The following is a 17,105-nucleotide window of genomic DNA, read 5'->3' on the forward strand; positions in this document are numbered from 1 at the left end:
GCAAGACGTGCAAAATATGTCCACTCCAGTGCCGGGGTTTTTGTCATTGTCACTCAAATTCCAGGACCCACAGAATATTGAGTTGTAGGACTACATAAACATTCAATGCAATGTAAGAAACTTAGACTCTTTTTTGTCATCGGAAAAAAGAGTTAATCCTTAAATGGTATGGGTCTGGAGTTATACAAACTTGAAATGAGGGTGACTGTCCAAAACACAATGCAATTCATACATATTGCTTTATATAGCGCTCGGAACGTATCTCGTTCGTAAGGTGGGGAGCGTCTGTACATATATATTGGTTTATATAGCACTTTAACAACAGCTGAAGGTGTAACAAAGCGCTAACATGGAAAAAGGGAAATGCTGCCCCTTGTGGAAAAGAAAAAAACATTGCCAGAGGTCTGACCAGCGCTTTATCGGCACCCCCTGAGAAAAACCAAAACCCGAAAAATTCGGGAATGGCGCTCTGTCATGCACCTTGTGGAAAAGAAAAAAAATTGCCAGGGGTCTGACCAGCGCTTTATCGGCACCTCTCCCCCGCAAAAAAATCCGATTCCCGAATAAATTCAGAAATGGCAGTGAATGAGTTATTTTTTGTAGGTCTCCTCATAATCGACCGACAGCTCCCATATTTCAGTTTTGCCTCGTCAAATTGGCTTCCGGATTTTCAAAGTGCCCCTGGAAATGACCCAAATGCAATAAATACATATTGGTTTATATAGCACATTAAGGGCGGAAGCTGGAAGAAAGCACTAACATGGAAAAAAGGAAATGCTGCCCCCTTGTGGAATGGAGGCAGTGGCCAGCGCTTTATCAGCACCCAAACAAGAAAAAACAAAACCCGAACAAATTTGGGAATGACGCTCAACGTCAAAGTTTAAATTCCCGAATAAATTTGTGAATGGCTGTGAATGGGTCAAAGGCTTTCTAATTCTGATTCTGTATCAGACAAAATGGATACCCCAAAAGGATAGAATCATTCCAGTCATGCAAGTTGTTTTTGGATTTACTACTGTGTTTTTTTTTTTTTTTACCATTACTTTTGTGAATACTGTACTGAGAAGACCCCAAAGGAAATTATTAATTCTCTACTGTTTCTCCTGATTGTGAGGTGGCATTAGTCAAAAGGTGGAAAATGCTCAAATCCAGCTCGATTAGAACTGGATAAGTCGACTAGGCGTTAGCACAATCACAGACAAGTAGGTAACATAAGATTTACAGTAGCGGTTATTAATCCATTTGCTGCCAGTACGTTTTACAGCACAGGAGTCAAACCCAAGGCCCAGGAGTCCAGATCGGACCCACCACATAATTTTATGTGACCCTGCAAAAGTAAGTAAAAGATGGCCAATTTCATGATGCTTGCTAAAATTGATACCAAAATTTTGTTTGTGTGTACCCTGCGATTGCCTGGCAACCGGTCCAGACCACCTGTCCGAAGACAGCTGGGATGGACACCAGCACCCCCACGTGACTTGTGAGGATCTGTGGATCAGAAGATGGATTGATGGATGAGACTGTAAGCATTTTCTTGTGACCAAAGCCCCCATTACAGTAACTTAAACAGTCGGTCAACTTCTGTCCCCAATGCAAAGAAAATAAGGTTTATATGAATTGAAACATGAAGAGCAGAACGCCGACTTTATGATTGACATACAGTTTTTTGAATGTGTGACAGTGAATGAGTTCAAATCATAATAAAGACAAAAAAACACTCCACAATCCTCACATGTCCAAGATAATTATTCAGGATATTCTGACAAAGGCGGACAGAAATCAGGTCGTGACTGATTCTGATTGCAAGGACTGATCTAGCTCAATATTGGCTTGATTATATCAATGCCCCTGTTTGAAAATGATGCTGTTTTGGACTCCTTCTCTACCTCGCTGCTTTTACTGTGAGTATTAAACACCCCCTCAGCCCCTCTATGAGAGAACACTCCTAACAACACTTTTCCCTGGTGGAAAAAAAAAAAAACGCTCGAGTGGCAAATGCCTCTTTCGGCCACATTCTCAAGCCTGGCCATGTGCAGTCATCACACAACAGATGAGATTAAAGTTCTTCATTATTCAGCAATTTCCAAGGTGCTGCAGAGTAATGAATTCGCAGTGAGAAAAAGGAGGCGGCGAAAAGGACAGATATTTGACATTCAACTGACCAAAAGGCTTGTGTGTCCTGACACAACTGCTACTTTTGCAATTATGGGACCGAAAAAGACACCACCACAGGCTACTGTTAAGCCGTAGATGACACAAAAGAAAATTACGGTAGAGCAGAAGGAGGAGATCATTGAAAAACATGAATGAGGTATGCGTTTGTGTGACTTAGCGTCCCAGTACCAGTATGCTAAATCCACCGTTGCTACGTGTGGCTAAGGGTGTTTCTGTGTTGTCTAAGCAACGGTCTCAGGCAATAGAAGAGGTTGAAAAACTTCGGTTGATTTGGATTAATGAAAAACAGCTAGCAGGGGACCATGTGATTGAGGGTATTATCGCCGAGAAAGCACAGCAACTTCACTCGGATATCAACAAGAGGCAACTACATCAACGACCATCACAAAGGTAAATAAAACGACTTTATTATGCAGTACAGTTTATTTCTTCAATTACAATACAATCGCACATTTATTATACATAAAATAAGGTATATTTTGTGTAGTTTTAAGGCTTATTTAGTAGAAAAAAATATGTTTTATAAGGACCTGGGAACGGATTATTCTCATTTTTAATGGTTTCTTATGGGAAATAAATGTTTGGCAGAGGACCTTTTTGCCTTACACACACTTTCTGGGAACCAATTAAGTTCGTAAGCTGAGGTATCACTGGACTGTACATGTTTTCCTCGAGCATACAACTGCATAAAAAATTGTAACAAATACATGTTACAATTAGAGAATGGCAGAATAAATAAGAGTTTTGCATAATTCCAGTCAATAAACAAACAAATGAATGAATGAATGAATGAATGAATGAATGAATGAATGAATGAATGAATGAACATGAAAATAAATAATAGAACTGGCAGGTTGCCCGGTAGTCCAGTGTTTAGCACGTCAGCTTCACAGAGCAGAGGGTACCGGTTCGCGTCCCGCTCCGGCCTCCCTGTGTGGAGTTTACATGTTCTCCCTGCATGTGGGTTTTCTCCGGGTCGTCCGGCTTCCTCCCACATTCCGAACATGCATGGCAGGCAGATTGACCACTCCAAATTGTCCCCAGGTGTGAGTGTGAGAGTGACTGTTGTACGTCTTTGTGTGCCCTGCGATTGGCTGTCAACCAATTCAGGGTGTCACCCGCCTCGTGCCCGAAGACAGCTGAGATAGGCTCCAGCACCCCCCCGTGACCCTAGTGAGTATTAAGCGGTACGGAAAATGGATGGATGGATAAATGCTAATAAATAAATTACCTTATTACATAATTTGTGATTTCCAACTCATAAAACACAAGACCCCCTCAGAATGTTAACAAAGTGTGATTATCAACAAAAGGACAAGTGCGAACTATACTACACAAAATTAACATCTAACCATATCTCAAATTAAGGCTAAATGTTTTTCAGACCAGGCAGTTTTTGTGTCCTGTAGAATTTCATGTGTTTCAAGACATACAGGTGTGTGTGCGTGTGTTGGTGTGGGTTTGTGCGCGAGTGAGTGTGTGTGTGTGTGTGTGTGTGCGCGTGTTTGTGTGTGTGTGTGTGTGTGTGTGTGTGCGTGCGTGCGTGTGACAGATAGCAAATTCAACAACAGATGTTACATCTGACAGCGTGACTGCGATGTTGCCAGGATTAATTAGGCCCTAAACACTCCTGGGATGAGAGAGAAAATGAAATCAGAGAAGGAGAGACAAATCTGACTCATCTCATCATCAAGATTTGCAATATTACAGCAACCTGGAATAGCTATGAACAAATCACGACTCCCAACAGGAGGTTAAACATGGAAAAACCTCCCTGCTGTCCAACAGGCCAAATGTGACCCCAGGGGAGAGAAATGGAGACACACAGGCAGGCAATCTTCCTAAGGAAAAAAAGAAGGGAGCGAGAGAGGATGCGGCGGTTGAGGTATCAGGCAAGGAGAATGATATCCTGTCAGAAAAAGACAAGAAGGGGCCGAACCGCTTGTTGCTACGTACTCGCAAGTTGCTCATGTGACATTTGCAATAGGTGTCAAAAGGGCCATTACTTGTCGGCAGAAACACAAAGGCATACCAATAGAAAAGGAAAAAGCAAAAATTACTGTACATGTAAATGAATGCCACTCGTGGATTCTCGTGAGATGAAACACAAAGCTGCCGCCCCCACCCCCCCAAAAAGGGGAAAAAAAATCACGTTTGAACATCTTATACCACAGAATAATCAATCATGATAATCTTTGGTAGATATTCGATAATTAGACCCTTGATGACATTGATCAAAAGGAAAGAGAAAAAAACGTGAATTCTTCCTCATTATCTTTGAGATGTTTACCGGTTTTAATATTTTTGATTTTTGAAACTTGTCAATGAAGGAAAAAAAAAACAAATACAGTACTTTCAACCCACCCCTCTCCATGTGATTGATAATTGTTCGGGATTATCATTTGGGAGTAATGGGATAATTGTAATTTTGCAATGGAAAAATCACTGTTAACACACTTCACACAACAGGATAATCGCTTAGAAATTAGGACTGCAGATAAAATATTTCCCCGTCACCATTATGAAGATAAACAGATTAGAAAATGGATGGATGGATGTTTGGCTAGTGTGCTGATTGTGTCATCACTTAATGGAGTGTGATGTTATAATAGCTATTTTACTTCCTCAAACTGCTCAGAAATTTGAAAATGGTGATTTGTGTTGATGAATGCAGAGTTTGACTGATCAAATTTGAAGAAGGCGGTACAGGCCTGGTGTCTCAGAATTTATCATGAATGATCATCATGCCATATGATGAATTAAGAGTGTTTAAAAAATGAATGCGGTGTCAATCATGAATGTGAAACACGAATATCAGGTCTTGCTTTGTATACAATTTAATGGTCATTTTTCTGTGGAACTTTCCACAATCAATTTTAGAAGTCAAATGAATTGAGATTCCCCCTCCCCCATCCTTTTCTGCAGCCTATGCAGCGATTCTTTCTGCAGAGGTACACAGGTAAGGGTCCAATTTGGCAGTGACAGCACCTGGAATGGACGCGAGCCATCGGCGGTGTGAGAGAAAGGACAGGAGTGCTGACTGGGGAGTATGCTAAAAGACAGCACTTTTACCTGGAGTGTCTTTGGATAAAAGAAAGGTCACTAGAACAGAAGACACAATATGGACAGTATAAAATGTGTCACAATTGTAAAACAACAACCTTGACAAGGACAAGTGAGGCTGTTACAGCCACGAAACAACACCAACCACTTTTTCTTTGGTGTAAACAGGAATACACGTACTGCCATTTCAAATGAGGCACACAGGTATCTTTTTTATATGTCCTTATTTGGGTTAGCTGATTAGCTAACTAATAACTAGTTAGCATTTTGCACCTCATTAAACTATACATAATAGTTATAGTTAATTATGTCTTATTGTAATTGTATTATAATAAATAAATAAATAAATACATAAACAAATACATCAATAAATAAATAAATAAATAAATAAATAAATAAATAAATAAATAAACAATTGGATTTGGATTTTACTTTATTAGTCTCGTAGTGGAGAAATGTACAATTTACAGCAGCAAAGTTATGAAAGGAATGAAAGTAGAAAAACAAAATACAGGAGCTGCTGTATTTTGCGCGGCGCCGTCTAAAAAAAATCTACATAACAAATAACATGACAACACAGAGAGTCATTCATTCTTAAGCACTTTCTGTACCCTCTTTATTACACGAAGCAGTTCCAGATGAAAGAGGAGAGGATCAAAGCATCTCTTCACCAGTGGATCAGGGACATCATGGTGGAATGTGCATGTCGACTACAAGCTAAATGTTGACAGCAAACACGCAGCTGAAGCATCCACTGATGAAAAAAAGATTGTCTCACCTCTCCTGTCCCACATAAATCCGCTTCAATTCCAAGCCGCGACAGTTCCACATATACATCGGCGCTCTGCGCTGACGCTCCTTTCTTCTTATCGCAGGCTCCTCAAGCCATGCATTCATCCAGCCGCAGACTGTCCAATAGCACCGACCTTTCCACTGAACAAAGCGGGGCTGTGAAGCGGGCCTATTACAGGCGCAAAAAAGCACAATGGCCCCTTTGGTGTCCAGCGATGACAGTCGAATGGCACCGACATTCCTCCCATTCAAAAACAGCAATGGCATATTACTGCCGAAAAGGCGCAACCGCTCAGCACAGTCTCCCCCTTGATGAATGTCGCCTGTCTGGTCGTCCCGATCAGATTGGCGACCAGCGGGTAGCGACGTCAGCCCTGCCGGCAGCCTCGCAGGTGCTGGTCGTTATAATCAATGACACTTAAAAGGACACCTGGCACGATCATCCGGGGCCGATTCATTGTTTGTTTGCTGCTTGGTTGCAGCATGCATCGTGTACGTGTTTGTTTAACCTTGGCGGGCTTTTACTTTTGGGCTTTTTGGGATCCGCACCCGCCATCACCACCTCGCAAACCGTGACAGGCTCATGGGAGCACATGCTGACAGCTGCCTACTCGGGCGCCATTTTGGACATCTTGGACTTGGAAATAAATAAATAAATAAATAAATAAATAAATAAATAAATAAATAACACAATGAAATTGCACATGCCCAAATCTGATTAGCCATAAACTTGGCTGGCCCACGCCACTAACGTCATCCACAGCAGTTATTTTGGAGCTTGGTGTGCCTCAAATAGCACCATTTCACCAGCAACAGGCTTAAGCTAGCAGCAGCTGCGACAAAACATATTGCAAAGTCTCCGCAAAGTGTTTAGTCACCACTTTGGCAGCGAATAAGCTACATTTCTGACAAGTATCATTGTGACAAATTAAGAAACTGTGCTAATTGCTAAGCTAACCTACAAGTGACATGGCCAGTGTGACCATTAATGATTAATGGTCACTTATTCCAGAAGTCTGGCTGACAGCAGAGTGCATCCAATTTTAATCAATTGTTCCTCAAATGAAGTTATTGATTCGCAAAACTGCTCCACAAAGTAAAAAAAGCCTTGAATAATATTTGCTGTTTTTTTGGGTTCTTCCGATGTGCCCAGAAGAGGCTTTTTGTGCGTAATCAAAATCAGTTTCTCCATCTCTTTACTGTCCTTGAAAGAGGTTATATAGTCTTGAGGTGGATTTACGGAAGCACAAGGCTCACAATGACAATATCAACGGTGAAAATATTTAAAACACTAAAAGCCATAAACTACAAAAAAAAGTTTGGTCCAGAAGCTGTACCAAAAGTATACAAATTACTCTGAGGCATTGCAAAGAACTTCAACACGTAGTTATGCAGTTTGACACAAGAAAACAGCACACCACCCAACCCAGCCTCTGACATTTTTTTTAAACAAACAAAAGCAGCCCATATCACATTTGCGAGCGTGGATGCAGAGGTTGTAGTGTACGGCTCTAATCAAAAGGCAATCTGTACCCAGATCATACCATTCTTCATACTAAACATTCCATTTGTCTCGTGTCTATCTTTCGGGTCGGTGCATTGTCTGAGCTGGCAAATTGTAGTATATTAAGTGGGACCTGCGCACATGTCCTACTGCACCACTGTGGCATGTTTTACATAAAGATTTTGCAGCAGTGTGGCTTTTAATATTCATCAGGCTGGGCCATGCTACAGGATCGGAAGCGCTGAAGTGTCGTGATCAAAATCTATGTGCACACAATGGCTGGATTTAAAATAACAGGCAACCTGTGGCATGTGCGGCATTCCAGTGGTGCTGCACTGCTGTGAAGTATGTGTGTAATGTGTGTGCGCATGCTGGATAATGGTGGCAGACTGCGCATTCGGTACGTGGGCTTTCATTTGGGACTGGCTTAATTGCCTCTTAATAGCATCACGTTGTAATTATCCACCCCATTTATGCAAAAACAAAAAATAACAGTATGCAACTATGCTACGACTTTGTGGAGCACTTTAAAACCACTAACTGAATGAATCACGTGACAACCAAAAATGTCTATTCAACACATCAAAACTTCTTACCAAATATAGTCATGTGTGCAGATTGATTTTGCTATGTTTTGTGGGTCAAACTTGGATTGGGGTGATCATCCAATTCAATTGAATCCATAAATTTTCCTATCCCAGCTGTCAGGCAGTAGGCAGGTGACACCCTAAACCAGCCAATCGCAGGGAAGACAGAGACAAAAAACATGTTCATACCTGAGGACATTTTAAAGCACAGGTATCAAAACCAAGGCCCGGGGGCAAGATCTGGTCCACCATATCATTTTATTCGGCCCGCAAAAGCAAGTGAAGCATGTAAAGTACCATGATGCTTGCTAAGGTCCAAACCAAAATTTCAAATTGTCGAATGAAAACCACAATAACAGTCATTATTCTTTACTTCAGATTTGAAAACTAGTTATTCGTCAATTATTTGTGGGCTCTATATGTAATAAGTGGAAGGGATTAAACATTCTATTGGCCTCCCCAAATTCATAACGGACCTCGAGAGGAATTTGTAACTACAATGTGGTATGTGACAAAAAAAAAAAAGTTTGACACTCTTGATTTAAATGGTGCTATCAGCCTGCCATGTATATGTTTTTGGAAGGTAGGAAGAAACCCAGAAAAAAACCCACAAAGACATGAGATAAACATGCAAATTCCACACAGGAAGTGGAATCAAACCCGGTCACTGCACTGTGAGGTCGACGCGTGAACCACTGGACCATTAAGCCACTAGATAAGCCATCATTATTGCTAATACAGTATAGTTGAAGTTACACTAGCAAGCACAACTGATTCTGATGGTTTAGGGTAGATTAGATTGCCATGGCAACACAAAAGATGAAATATGATTGGACAAAAAAAAGGAATATTCCCATTCATATATTAGAAGCAAGGCCGTAAAAAACACTAAGCGATTCAAGCCAATAGACTACTGGTGAAAAAAATAACTAGTTCAGGAAATAAAAATGAAGATTTCGGTTGCTCATGTTGGTCGCGACTTTGATCCCTGCAGCTGCCAGTACCTGATCTCCCCGGTGTTCGAAGGACAAGGGCGCACCACCTCAAAACATCTGCTCCGACATAGACGCAAACACCTTTAGCATGTATGTGAAGGTGAAAACATATGCTCGCTCCTGCCCACCGACACGCATCAGCACTCATCACCTTTCATTTGGTACACGTGCACAAACAAAATGGAGAACACAAATATTCTACTGATTTAAAAATGACTGAAAATGTATCTTAAATAAGGTAACTCAGAGCGAAACAAAATAAGAGCAAGATGATTAAAAATTTATCTGACAGTGATAACTCTTATTCTCATACTGATTATACTTTACTCATTCACTGCCAAACGATGTGCAAATATGTGCTCACTCCAGTGCCAGGGTTTTTGTCATGTTCATTCAAATTGCAGTACTGATAGAGATTAGAGAATAAGACGTTATCATATTTAAGTTTCATGCTGTTGTATGCTGAGTCAACACTTGTGACTCAATGCACAAGTGTAGCACGGGCAACCTGGGGTCAATCAGGTCAACGGACACAGCAATTTAAGCGGTCAGCTTCACAGGAGTCATTTACGACTTGGAGAAGTCCTTACAGGGGTAATTTAGGACTTCAAACTCCTTTTCACAGGAAGAGGTCATTAGCCAGGTAACAAACTTATCAGTTCATGGGAAAAACAATGTTTCATTGCTTACATCTGTTGGTGCTCAGAACGTCCAGAGGCGTGGTATTCTAATCAAGAAAACTATGTTTTACTAATGTATCACTTTAATTTGTATGTATTCTCAATAAATAGCTTGGCAGAGGGGTGCAGAATTCAGACGTATGTCATAGATGACTACGTTTCCTGCCGGCAGTAGGGACAATCTTTCTGGTTCACAGTGTCTGACTGTCATATCCCTGACAAGTACCCACAGAATATTGAGTTTTAGGACTACATAAATCGCGGCTTGGAATTGAACCGGATTTACGTGGGACAGGAGATGTGAGACAATCTCTTTTCATCAATGGATGTGTTTGCTTTCAAAACTTAGCTTGTAGCAGACGTGCACATTCCACCATGACGTGTCTGAGCTACTGCTAAAAAGGAGGCTTTAATCCTCTCCTCTTTTATCTAATACTTCATGTAATAAAGTGTTTGTCTTGTACTCAAACATCATGGGGAAAGTCGTTAAGATTGCACAACTCTCCATGTTTTTATGTTCCTGTTGTGTTTATTATTTTACTTTGTGTTGACAAATGGCTGGCGTTGCTCACCCGCAGAAAAACAAATGTTCTTATCCCCAGGCGCTGAGATATCAAATGTATTATTATTATAAATATCCAATGCAGCGTAAGAAATCTTAGACTCTTTTCTTTCATCAGAAAAAAAGAGCTAATTCCAAAGTTATATGGGCCTGGCATTATCTAAGCTTAAAGTGGGGGCAGCTGTACAAAAGGTAAATGCTCCCCCCTCGTGGGAGGGAAAATATTGCCAGAGGTCTGACCGGAGCTGTAAACGCACCCCAAGTCATGCTTTTCAATTCCTGAATAAATACGGGAATGGCAGTGAATGAGTTAATGCGGAGCTTGTCGAATTTTCAGTACGCGGAACACACACACCAAAATAGAAAAAAAGAAAAAAAATCATTCCAAGGCATAGTGAAGGTCACATTAAGTTCACATGTAAAAATGTTAATACATTTTGGGCTTGTTCTGAAATTTCACCTAAAAACTTTATAAAATATTCTTGACTTTTTGTAAGTGTTGTACTGTATGTGCCCACACGTGTCAAAAATGGAACAAAACGGCACGGTTATACCTCCCACGCTTCTGTGGTAAAAAAACAAAACAAAAGAAAAACAATCAGATTGATGGCTGCAGCAACATTTTGACACCAAGTCACAAACGCTGCCCACCTATGCCCACGCGAAACCCTTACAAGGCAGATCGCCGCTGCCTACGGTCCAAGCATGCACTTGGCCTGACAGCAAGCAGGGAAGAAACCAGTGATCTGTGAAGCCATCCCTGGTGGCTCACCTACTTCTCACTCACAGACAAGGTCTCACCTGCACAGATCCCACAGAATAACCCGAGACCACCATGACTAAGACAATATTTTTGCTCACCATTCCAGAAAGGGAGGGACACAAGATGAACCCAGAACACGCCATAACCTTTGGTGAACTTAATTTGACATTTTTAAACCTTTAAATGTCCGTCTGTTCAAATGCTTCAATGCTTTTTTCACAACAGGTTACTATTATCTAACAATATTCATGGGAAAGGTTGGCGCTGTTGTGCAGTCTGCGGTTGGATGGATGCATGGCTTGAGGAGCCCGCGATGAGAAGAAGGAGCGTCAGCGCAGAGCGATGATGCATATGTGGAACGGTCACGGCTTGGTATTGAAGCGGATTTACGTGGGACAGGAGATGGCAGACAATCTCTTTTCGTCAATGGATGCTACAGCTTCGCGTTTGCTTTTATCATTTAGCTTGTAGTAGATGTGCACATTCCACCATGACACCCCTTATCCGCTGGTGAAAAGGACGCTTTGATCCTCTATTCTTTCATCTCGAACTGCTTCTTACAACAAAAAAACGTGCAGAAAAGTGCTTAAGATTGAATGACGGTCTGTGTCTTTTGTGTTTTGTCACATTATTTGTTATTTACTGTTTCCCAGTAGACAAATCAGCCCATTTCCAACGCTTGGGCGCCATCTTGTGCATTTTCTAGGATGCTACTTTTCAGTCCAGACACCTCAAAATGACACGGAAGGACTTCTTTAATCGATTGCAAACATTTATGCTTTCTTCTTCAGAACTATTTGAATCATATTCATCACTGGATGAGTAATAAGAAAGCATCTTCTCCGAATCTGAAGCCATTGTTTTGATTCTCGAGCAAGGCAAAGACGTCTTGGCGTGACCTCACAAACAAGGGGGCGGGACCTTTTGAAACCGAAACTTTCTGAGATCATTTTGAAGTAGTTTTGGGCACTTTAAGTCATTTTTATTGGTGTTTTTCATTTGACTAAAAGTATCAGCCTGCGTGTTTTAGGTATTTTAGATGCTATAAAACGTTTTTCTGATGTCAGTTAGGAAACAAAAAATTGGTGTCGGTTGTCCTTTGAGCACAGCTTAAACTTAAACTTTAAAAAGTACAGTTTTTGAAATGGACTTGCCTTCAAAGCTAAAATTCATTTTTGATATTTATTCACCCTTAACTCATTCACTGCCATTCATGAATTTATTCAGGAAATGAAAATGAAAAATACTAGCGCTTTGTTCCAGCTTCAGCTGTTGTTAAAGCGCTATATAGACCAATGTGGATGTACTGCATTGTATTTTTGACAGCCACGCTCATTTCAAGTTCATATAACTCCAGACTCATATAATTTAGGAAATAACTCTTTTTTTTCTGATGAAAGAAGAGAGTCTAAGGTTTCTATAGTGCATTTAATGTTTATGTAGTCCTAAAACTCAATATTCTGTGGGTCTTGGAATTCGAGTGGCAATGACAAAAACCCTGGCACTGGAGTGGACACATTTTTGCACATGTCTGGCAGTGACTGGGTTAAAATTCGATGCAAACGACAGAGGGCCTAAAAAGGCATCAACCATGTGACCGGTAAATATGATATGATATTTTTCAAAATACAACAGCATTTTTTTAGTGATAAAAAAGCCTCCGATCACAATTAAATGTGTGTCCACATATCTTCCATCCCCTTTTTTGGTCATTTGGTTCAATGTGCTTCTGCAATCAGTTTGATGCACTGACTCTGTGTGCCACTGTTGAGTTTGTGCTATTTATCATGACCAAAGTTATTTTTATAAAAAGGGGACAGGGAAAGTGACGTGCGAAAGAAAAGTGAAAAATAAATGTCGAAATCCTCGATTAGTACTATGTTGATAATAAGACATTGGTTTCATGACTAGTATTTCTAGATTTGGAAAATCGCAGGAAAAAAACTAATAAAGTCAAACCTTGGTTTTCAACCATGATCCGTTCCAGAAACGTGTTGGAAAAGGGATTTAGTCGAAGACCAAAACATTTCCCATTATAATAAGTTTAATCAATGTGTGCTTTTTTGTTTTTTAATCGTGATTGAACAATACAAACACGCCTGCTCACAATGGAACGCTACACAGGGATATTGCATCGTCACAATGAGACGCGACACAAGGAAGTGACATATAAAGAAGCGGAGGGTTTTGAGTGGAGCATTCAGGTGCGCTCAGTTTGGTCAAGAACCGATTTTCGGTTGTAAACTGAGGTATAAAAAAAACTTTTTTGGTTGAAAACCAAATTGGTCGAGAACTGAGACTTTCGAAAACCAAGGTTATACCGTATATATATATATATTTTATGTGTGTTATCAGTTTACAACTGATAATTCTCAACCCAAGGCGCCCGACAGAAATGATCCATAGCACTGGCTAAGTCCTTTTTGGACCAAGCGCCCGGTTAGCCACTTGGGTTGAATAGACTTGGATCTTGAATCAGTGTCCACCATCTAACCCGGTTTTGTGCATCCTCATCTCTTACACCAGCTACCTTCATGTCCTCTTTGACAACATCCATAAACCTCCTCTTTGGTCTTCCTTTCGGTCTCCTGCCAGGCAGTTCAAGGCTCAGCATCCTTCTCCCGATATAGTCACTCTCTCCCCTCTGGACATGTCCAAACCATCTCAGTCTGGCCTCTCTGACTTTCTCTCCAAAGCCTCTAATATGAGTTGTCCCTCTAATGTACTCATTCCTGATCCTATCCAACCTGGTCACTCCCAAAGACAACCTCAACATCTTCATCTCTGCTACCTTCAGCTCTGCTTCCTGTCTTTTCTTCGATGGCACTGTCTCCATCATGGCTGGTCTCACCACCGTTTTATACACCTTTCCTTTTATTCTAGCTGAAACCCTTCTATCACACATCACACCTGACATTTTTCTCCAGTCGTTCCAGCCTGTCTGGACACACTTCTTCACCTCTTTTCCACACTCTCCATTGCTCTGGACAGTTGTACAAAAGTACTAAAAATCCTCCACCTTCTTTATCTCTTCTCCCTGTAGCATCCCTCTTGTACTTGGATCCCTCTCATTCACACACATATATTCCATCTTGCCACGACTGATCTTCATTCCTCTCCTTTCTAGGCCATACATCCACCTCTCTAGTTTCTCTCCCACTTGTTTCCTGATCTCGCTACAGATCACAAAGTCATCAGAAAACATTATGGTTCAAGGAGATTCTTGAATGGACTTGGATGCTACAAACAAACAAACACAAAAGACATCGGTGCGAGTGTTTCGTCTAGAAAAGGAAGCGACGACTGCGCAGAAAACAAGGAACTGCCATCTTATATAATTATTGATTTTGGACACCAAGACACCCAGCACACCAATTGATCTTTGACGCCATTAAAAGTTGAAGAAGCACCCCCGTGCCTCACAGGTCAAACACATGCAGTCAATATAGCGCAACACAATGCATGGAATGCATGTAAGTCTGTCAATCTCAAATGGATATGAATGCACTACTGAGTGACAGTCCACCTCAACATCTCCATCGGTTCTGTCCCTCCCACCCTCCACGCCCCCCATGCAGTGCTCCAGGGCATGGCTGTCAGTCCTGCTCCTATATGAGTGATGGGGAGAAAGTGGTGCATGAGGCAATTAATATTCAGAAACACTCCTCATTGGGTTAAAAAATGGGAGGGCAGAGCAATAGAGGGGATGGGGAACCGAAGACACAGGATGTACTGCTTATAAGACTGTTGATGTTAGACTGTGGTCCTTGTAGTTCAGAGATATTTCAATCAATGGACCATTAGGTGAAGTAATCACCCTTCGCCAATTGCCTTTAATTTAAAGCCCGAAAACTCATTTGACATGGAAGGATGAAATCGAAATGAAGAGGAATTAATCACATCGGTAAGGTGGCACGGGGAGACGACACCTGTGGCTCAAGGTGAATTGGAAGCAGGAAGAAGACAATAAAAATGGGAAAGCCTGTGTATTTGGAAGGATTTGGAAGTTGGCCAGAAGGCACAGGGAACAGCAGCTCCCACCTTGAACTATAATACACAAAAAGCCATGCAATAAAAATTTCACTCTGCATGCATGACACCATCAGGCATTACCTCATTGCCAACTCACCAAAGTTTGCTGGTACTGCAAGGTCCGGTTCTCTGGCTTGCCCTTCACCATGGCGGCGATATCCTCATTAGGACGAAGCAGCCAGAGACCCCGCACCCCCACCCCGCGGAGCGCTGGGAGCTTGTTAGTTCATTAGCACATCACCCTGGCCACCATGGCGAGCGCTTGGAGTAACAGTTCTCAGAGAGAGAGCATCCTCCCCGCGGATCACGACACCAGGCGACGTCGAGGTACCGTCGTCCGTGTGTGAGAGGCAACCAACTCCGATCCAGCAGCTCTGCTGCCTAGCACCACCCCCGCCACCACTCAGCCTCAGTGTTGTGCTACATAAGTGGCAATATGTGTGCAGTTGGTGCGGCTGTTTTTTTTTTGTTGATAAGCTGTATTTTAGGTGTGATGTTAAATGCAGGTGAATTTTGATCAGTTGATTACAAAATAATCTATGTATGTATAGGCTGATCCGATTAGTTGTTTAGGCAACTTTATCAATTTGATTGATCAATTTTAAAGCGTGAAATTGAGTCATGAGGTGGGTTATAGCATGCTATATTTATGCCATTTATAGCAGGGGTGTCCAAACATTTTGCAAAGGGGGTCAGATTTGGTGTGTTAAAAATGCAGGGGCGGGGGCAACATTCGCGGACGTTCTTTACATATAACTGCAATTAACTTCAATATATTCTTGTGAGTTTGCTTTTTTATTTTAATTTCAGATATCTTAAGCATGTGTTTTGGTTCATTTGAAAGATGCACGTCAATTCAATGTTGATATGCATCTTTCAAATTGAATTGACAATTTTAATTGAATATTCACTTCACTTTACTTTTGTAACACTTTAACTTTTTTTGTAACAGTTGAACAGAAGCACCATAGTTTCTGGGATATAAGGCACACCTTCAACAAATGACATATTTAAAAACCTTTCCATGCATAAGATGCACTGCGTTATAAAGGGCACCTTCAGGGAATGACATACAGTATATATATATATATATATATATATATATATATATAGTAAAGTCTTGTTATATCGATATCGGTTATATCGATAGTACTGCTTATTACGATACTATTTCTATGAACGCAAAGAGAAAATTTACATGCCGCAGGATCGAATATATCAATAGTCCGGTTATATCGATATTTTTTCCGACTCCCGAGAATATCGATATAACTTTACTGTATATATTTTTTTGGGGGGGCATACGGAAGACGAGGGTTCGAATCCCACTTGGGGCAGAGAAAATGAGCACAAAACATCATCCAGTGTGGGTCCTTGGGCAAGACCCTTCACGCTAATGCCTACCTCATACAATGATGAGAGAAATAAATTGAATGACATGCCGGCTCAGACGTCGCCCGGCCAAACAAGGTCTGCATCGGGTGCTGGGGAACCAGAGCACCTTGATGAAAAATGGAGATGCGGAGATGGACGAGATGCGATAACATGGCTCTGTTGGAATACTACTACTCAAGAAACCCTAGTCAGAGGGGTTACATGCGAAGAATGGGGGCTGAATGGTTACTTCGAAACCTACAGTCACGAAACAACTAGTAGCTCAGTGTTCCATTATCCACAAACGGCAATTGCTATCACAACTTGAGATTGATGAGGTACAACACAACACAAAGTCCGAGGTGAAGGGCCCCGGGCTGCCACATCAGAGGAAGAGGTTCAACCAGAGATTGGGAGGCAAGCCCTAACGAATGATGAGATTGGGAAGCCAGCCCCAATTAATAAAATGCTGAGCGAAGCAGCAACTGACCTGAGAGATAAGATCATGGCAAGAATGAATACTGGGCAACTAAGAAACCGATTACGGCGATGTGAAGTACCACCTGAAAGTCTCATGG

General features: G+C 41.4%; 1 protein-coding gene across 4 annotated transcripts in view; it reads right to left on the reverse strand.

Moving 5' to 3' along the window:
• clcn2a (chloride voltage-gated channel 2a) overlaps nt 1-17,105 on the reverse strand; it is an 83,373-nt gene that overhangs the window by 53,554 nt on the left and 12,714 nt on the right. For 3 of the 4 annotated variants that reach the window (XM_089007578.1, XM_089007577.1, XM_089007579.1), the window contains exon 1: nt 15,251-15,483. The exons of the other annotated variant lie outside the window; for it this stretch is intronic. In XM_089007578.1, coding sequence (XP_088863704.1) covers nt 15,251-15,301 — 51 coding nt within the window. In that variant the 5' untranslated portion in view covers nt 15,302-15,483. Of the gene's footprint in view, nt 1-15,250; nt 15,484-17,105 lie in introns of those variants that run through there. 4 annotated transcript variants of the gene reach the window in all.

Source organism: Hippocampus bargibanti, linkage group LG11 (genome assembly GCF_051943395.1).
Source record: "Hippocampus bargibanti isolate YZ-2025 linkage group LG11, ASM5194339v1, whole genome shotgun sequence".
NCBI lineage: Eukaryota > Metazoa > Chordata > Actinopteri > Syngnathiformes > Syngnathidae > Hippocampus > Hippocampus bargibanti.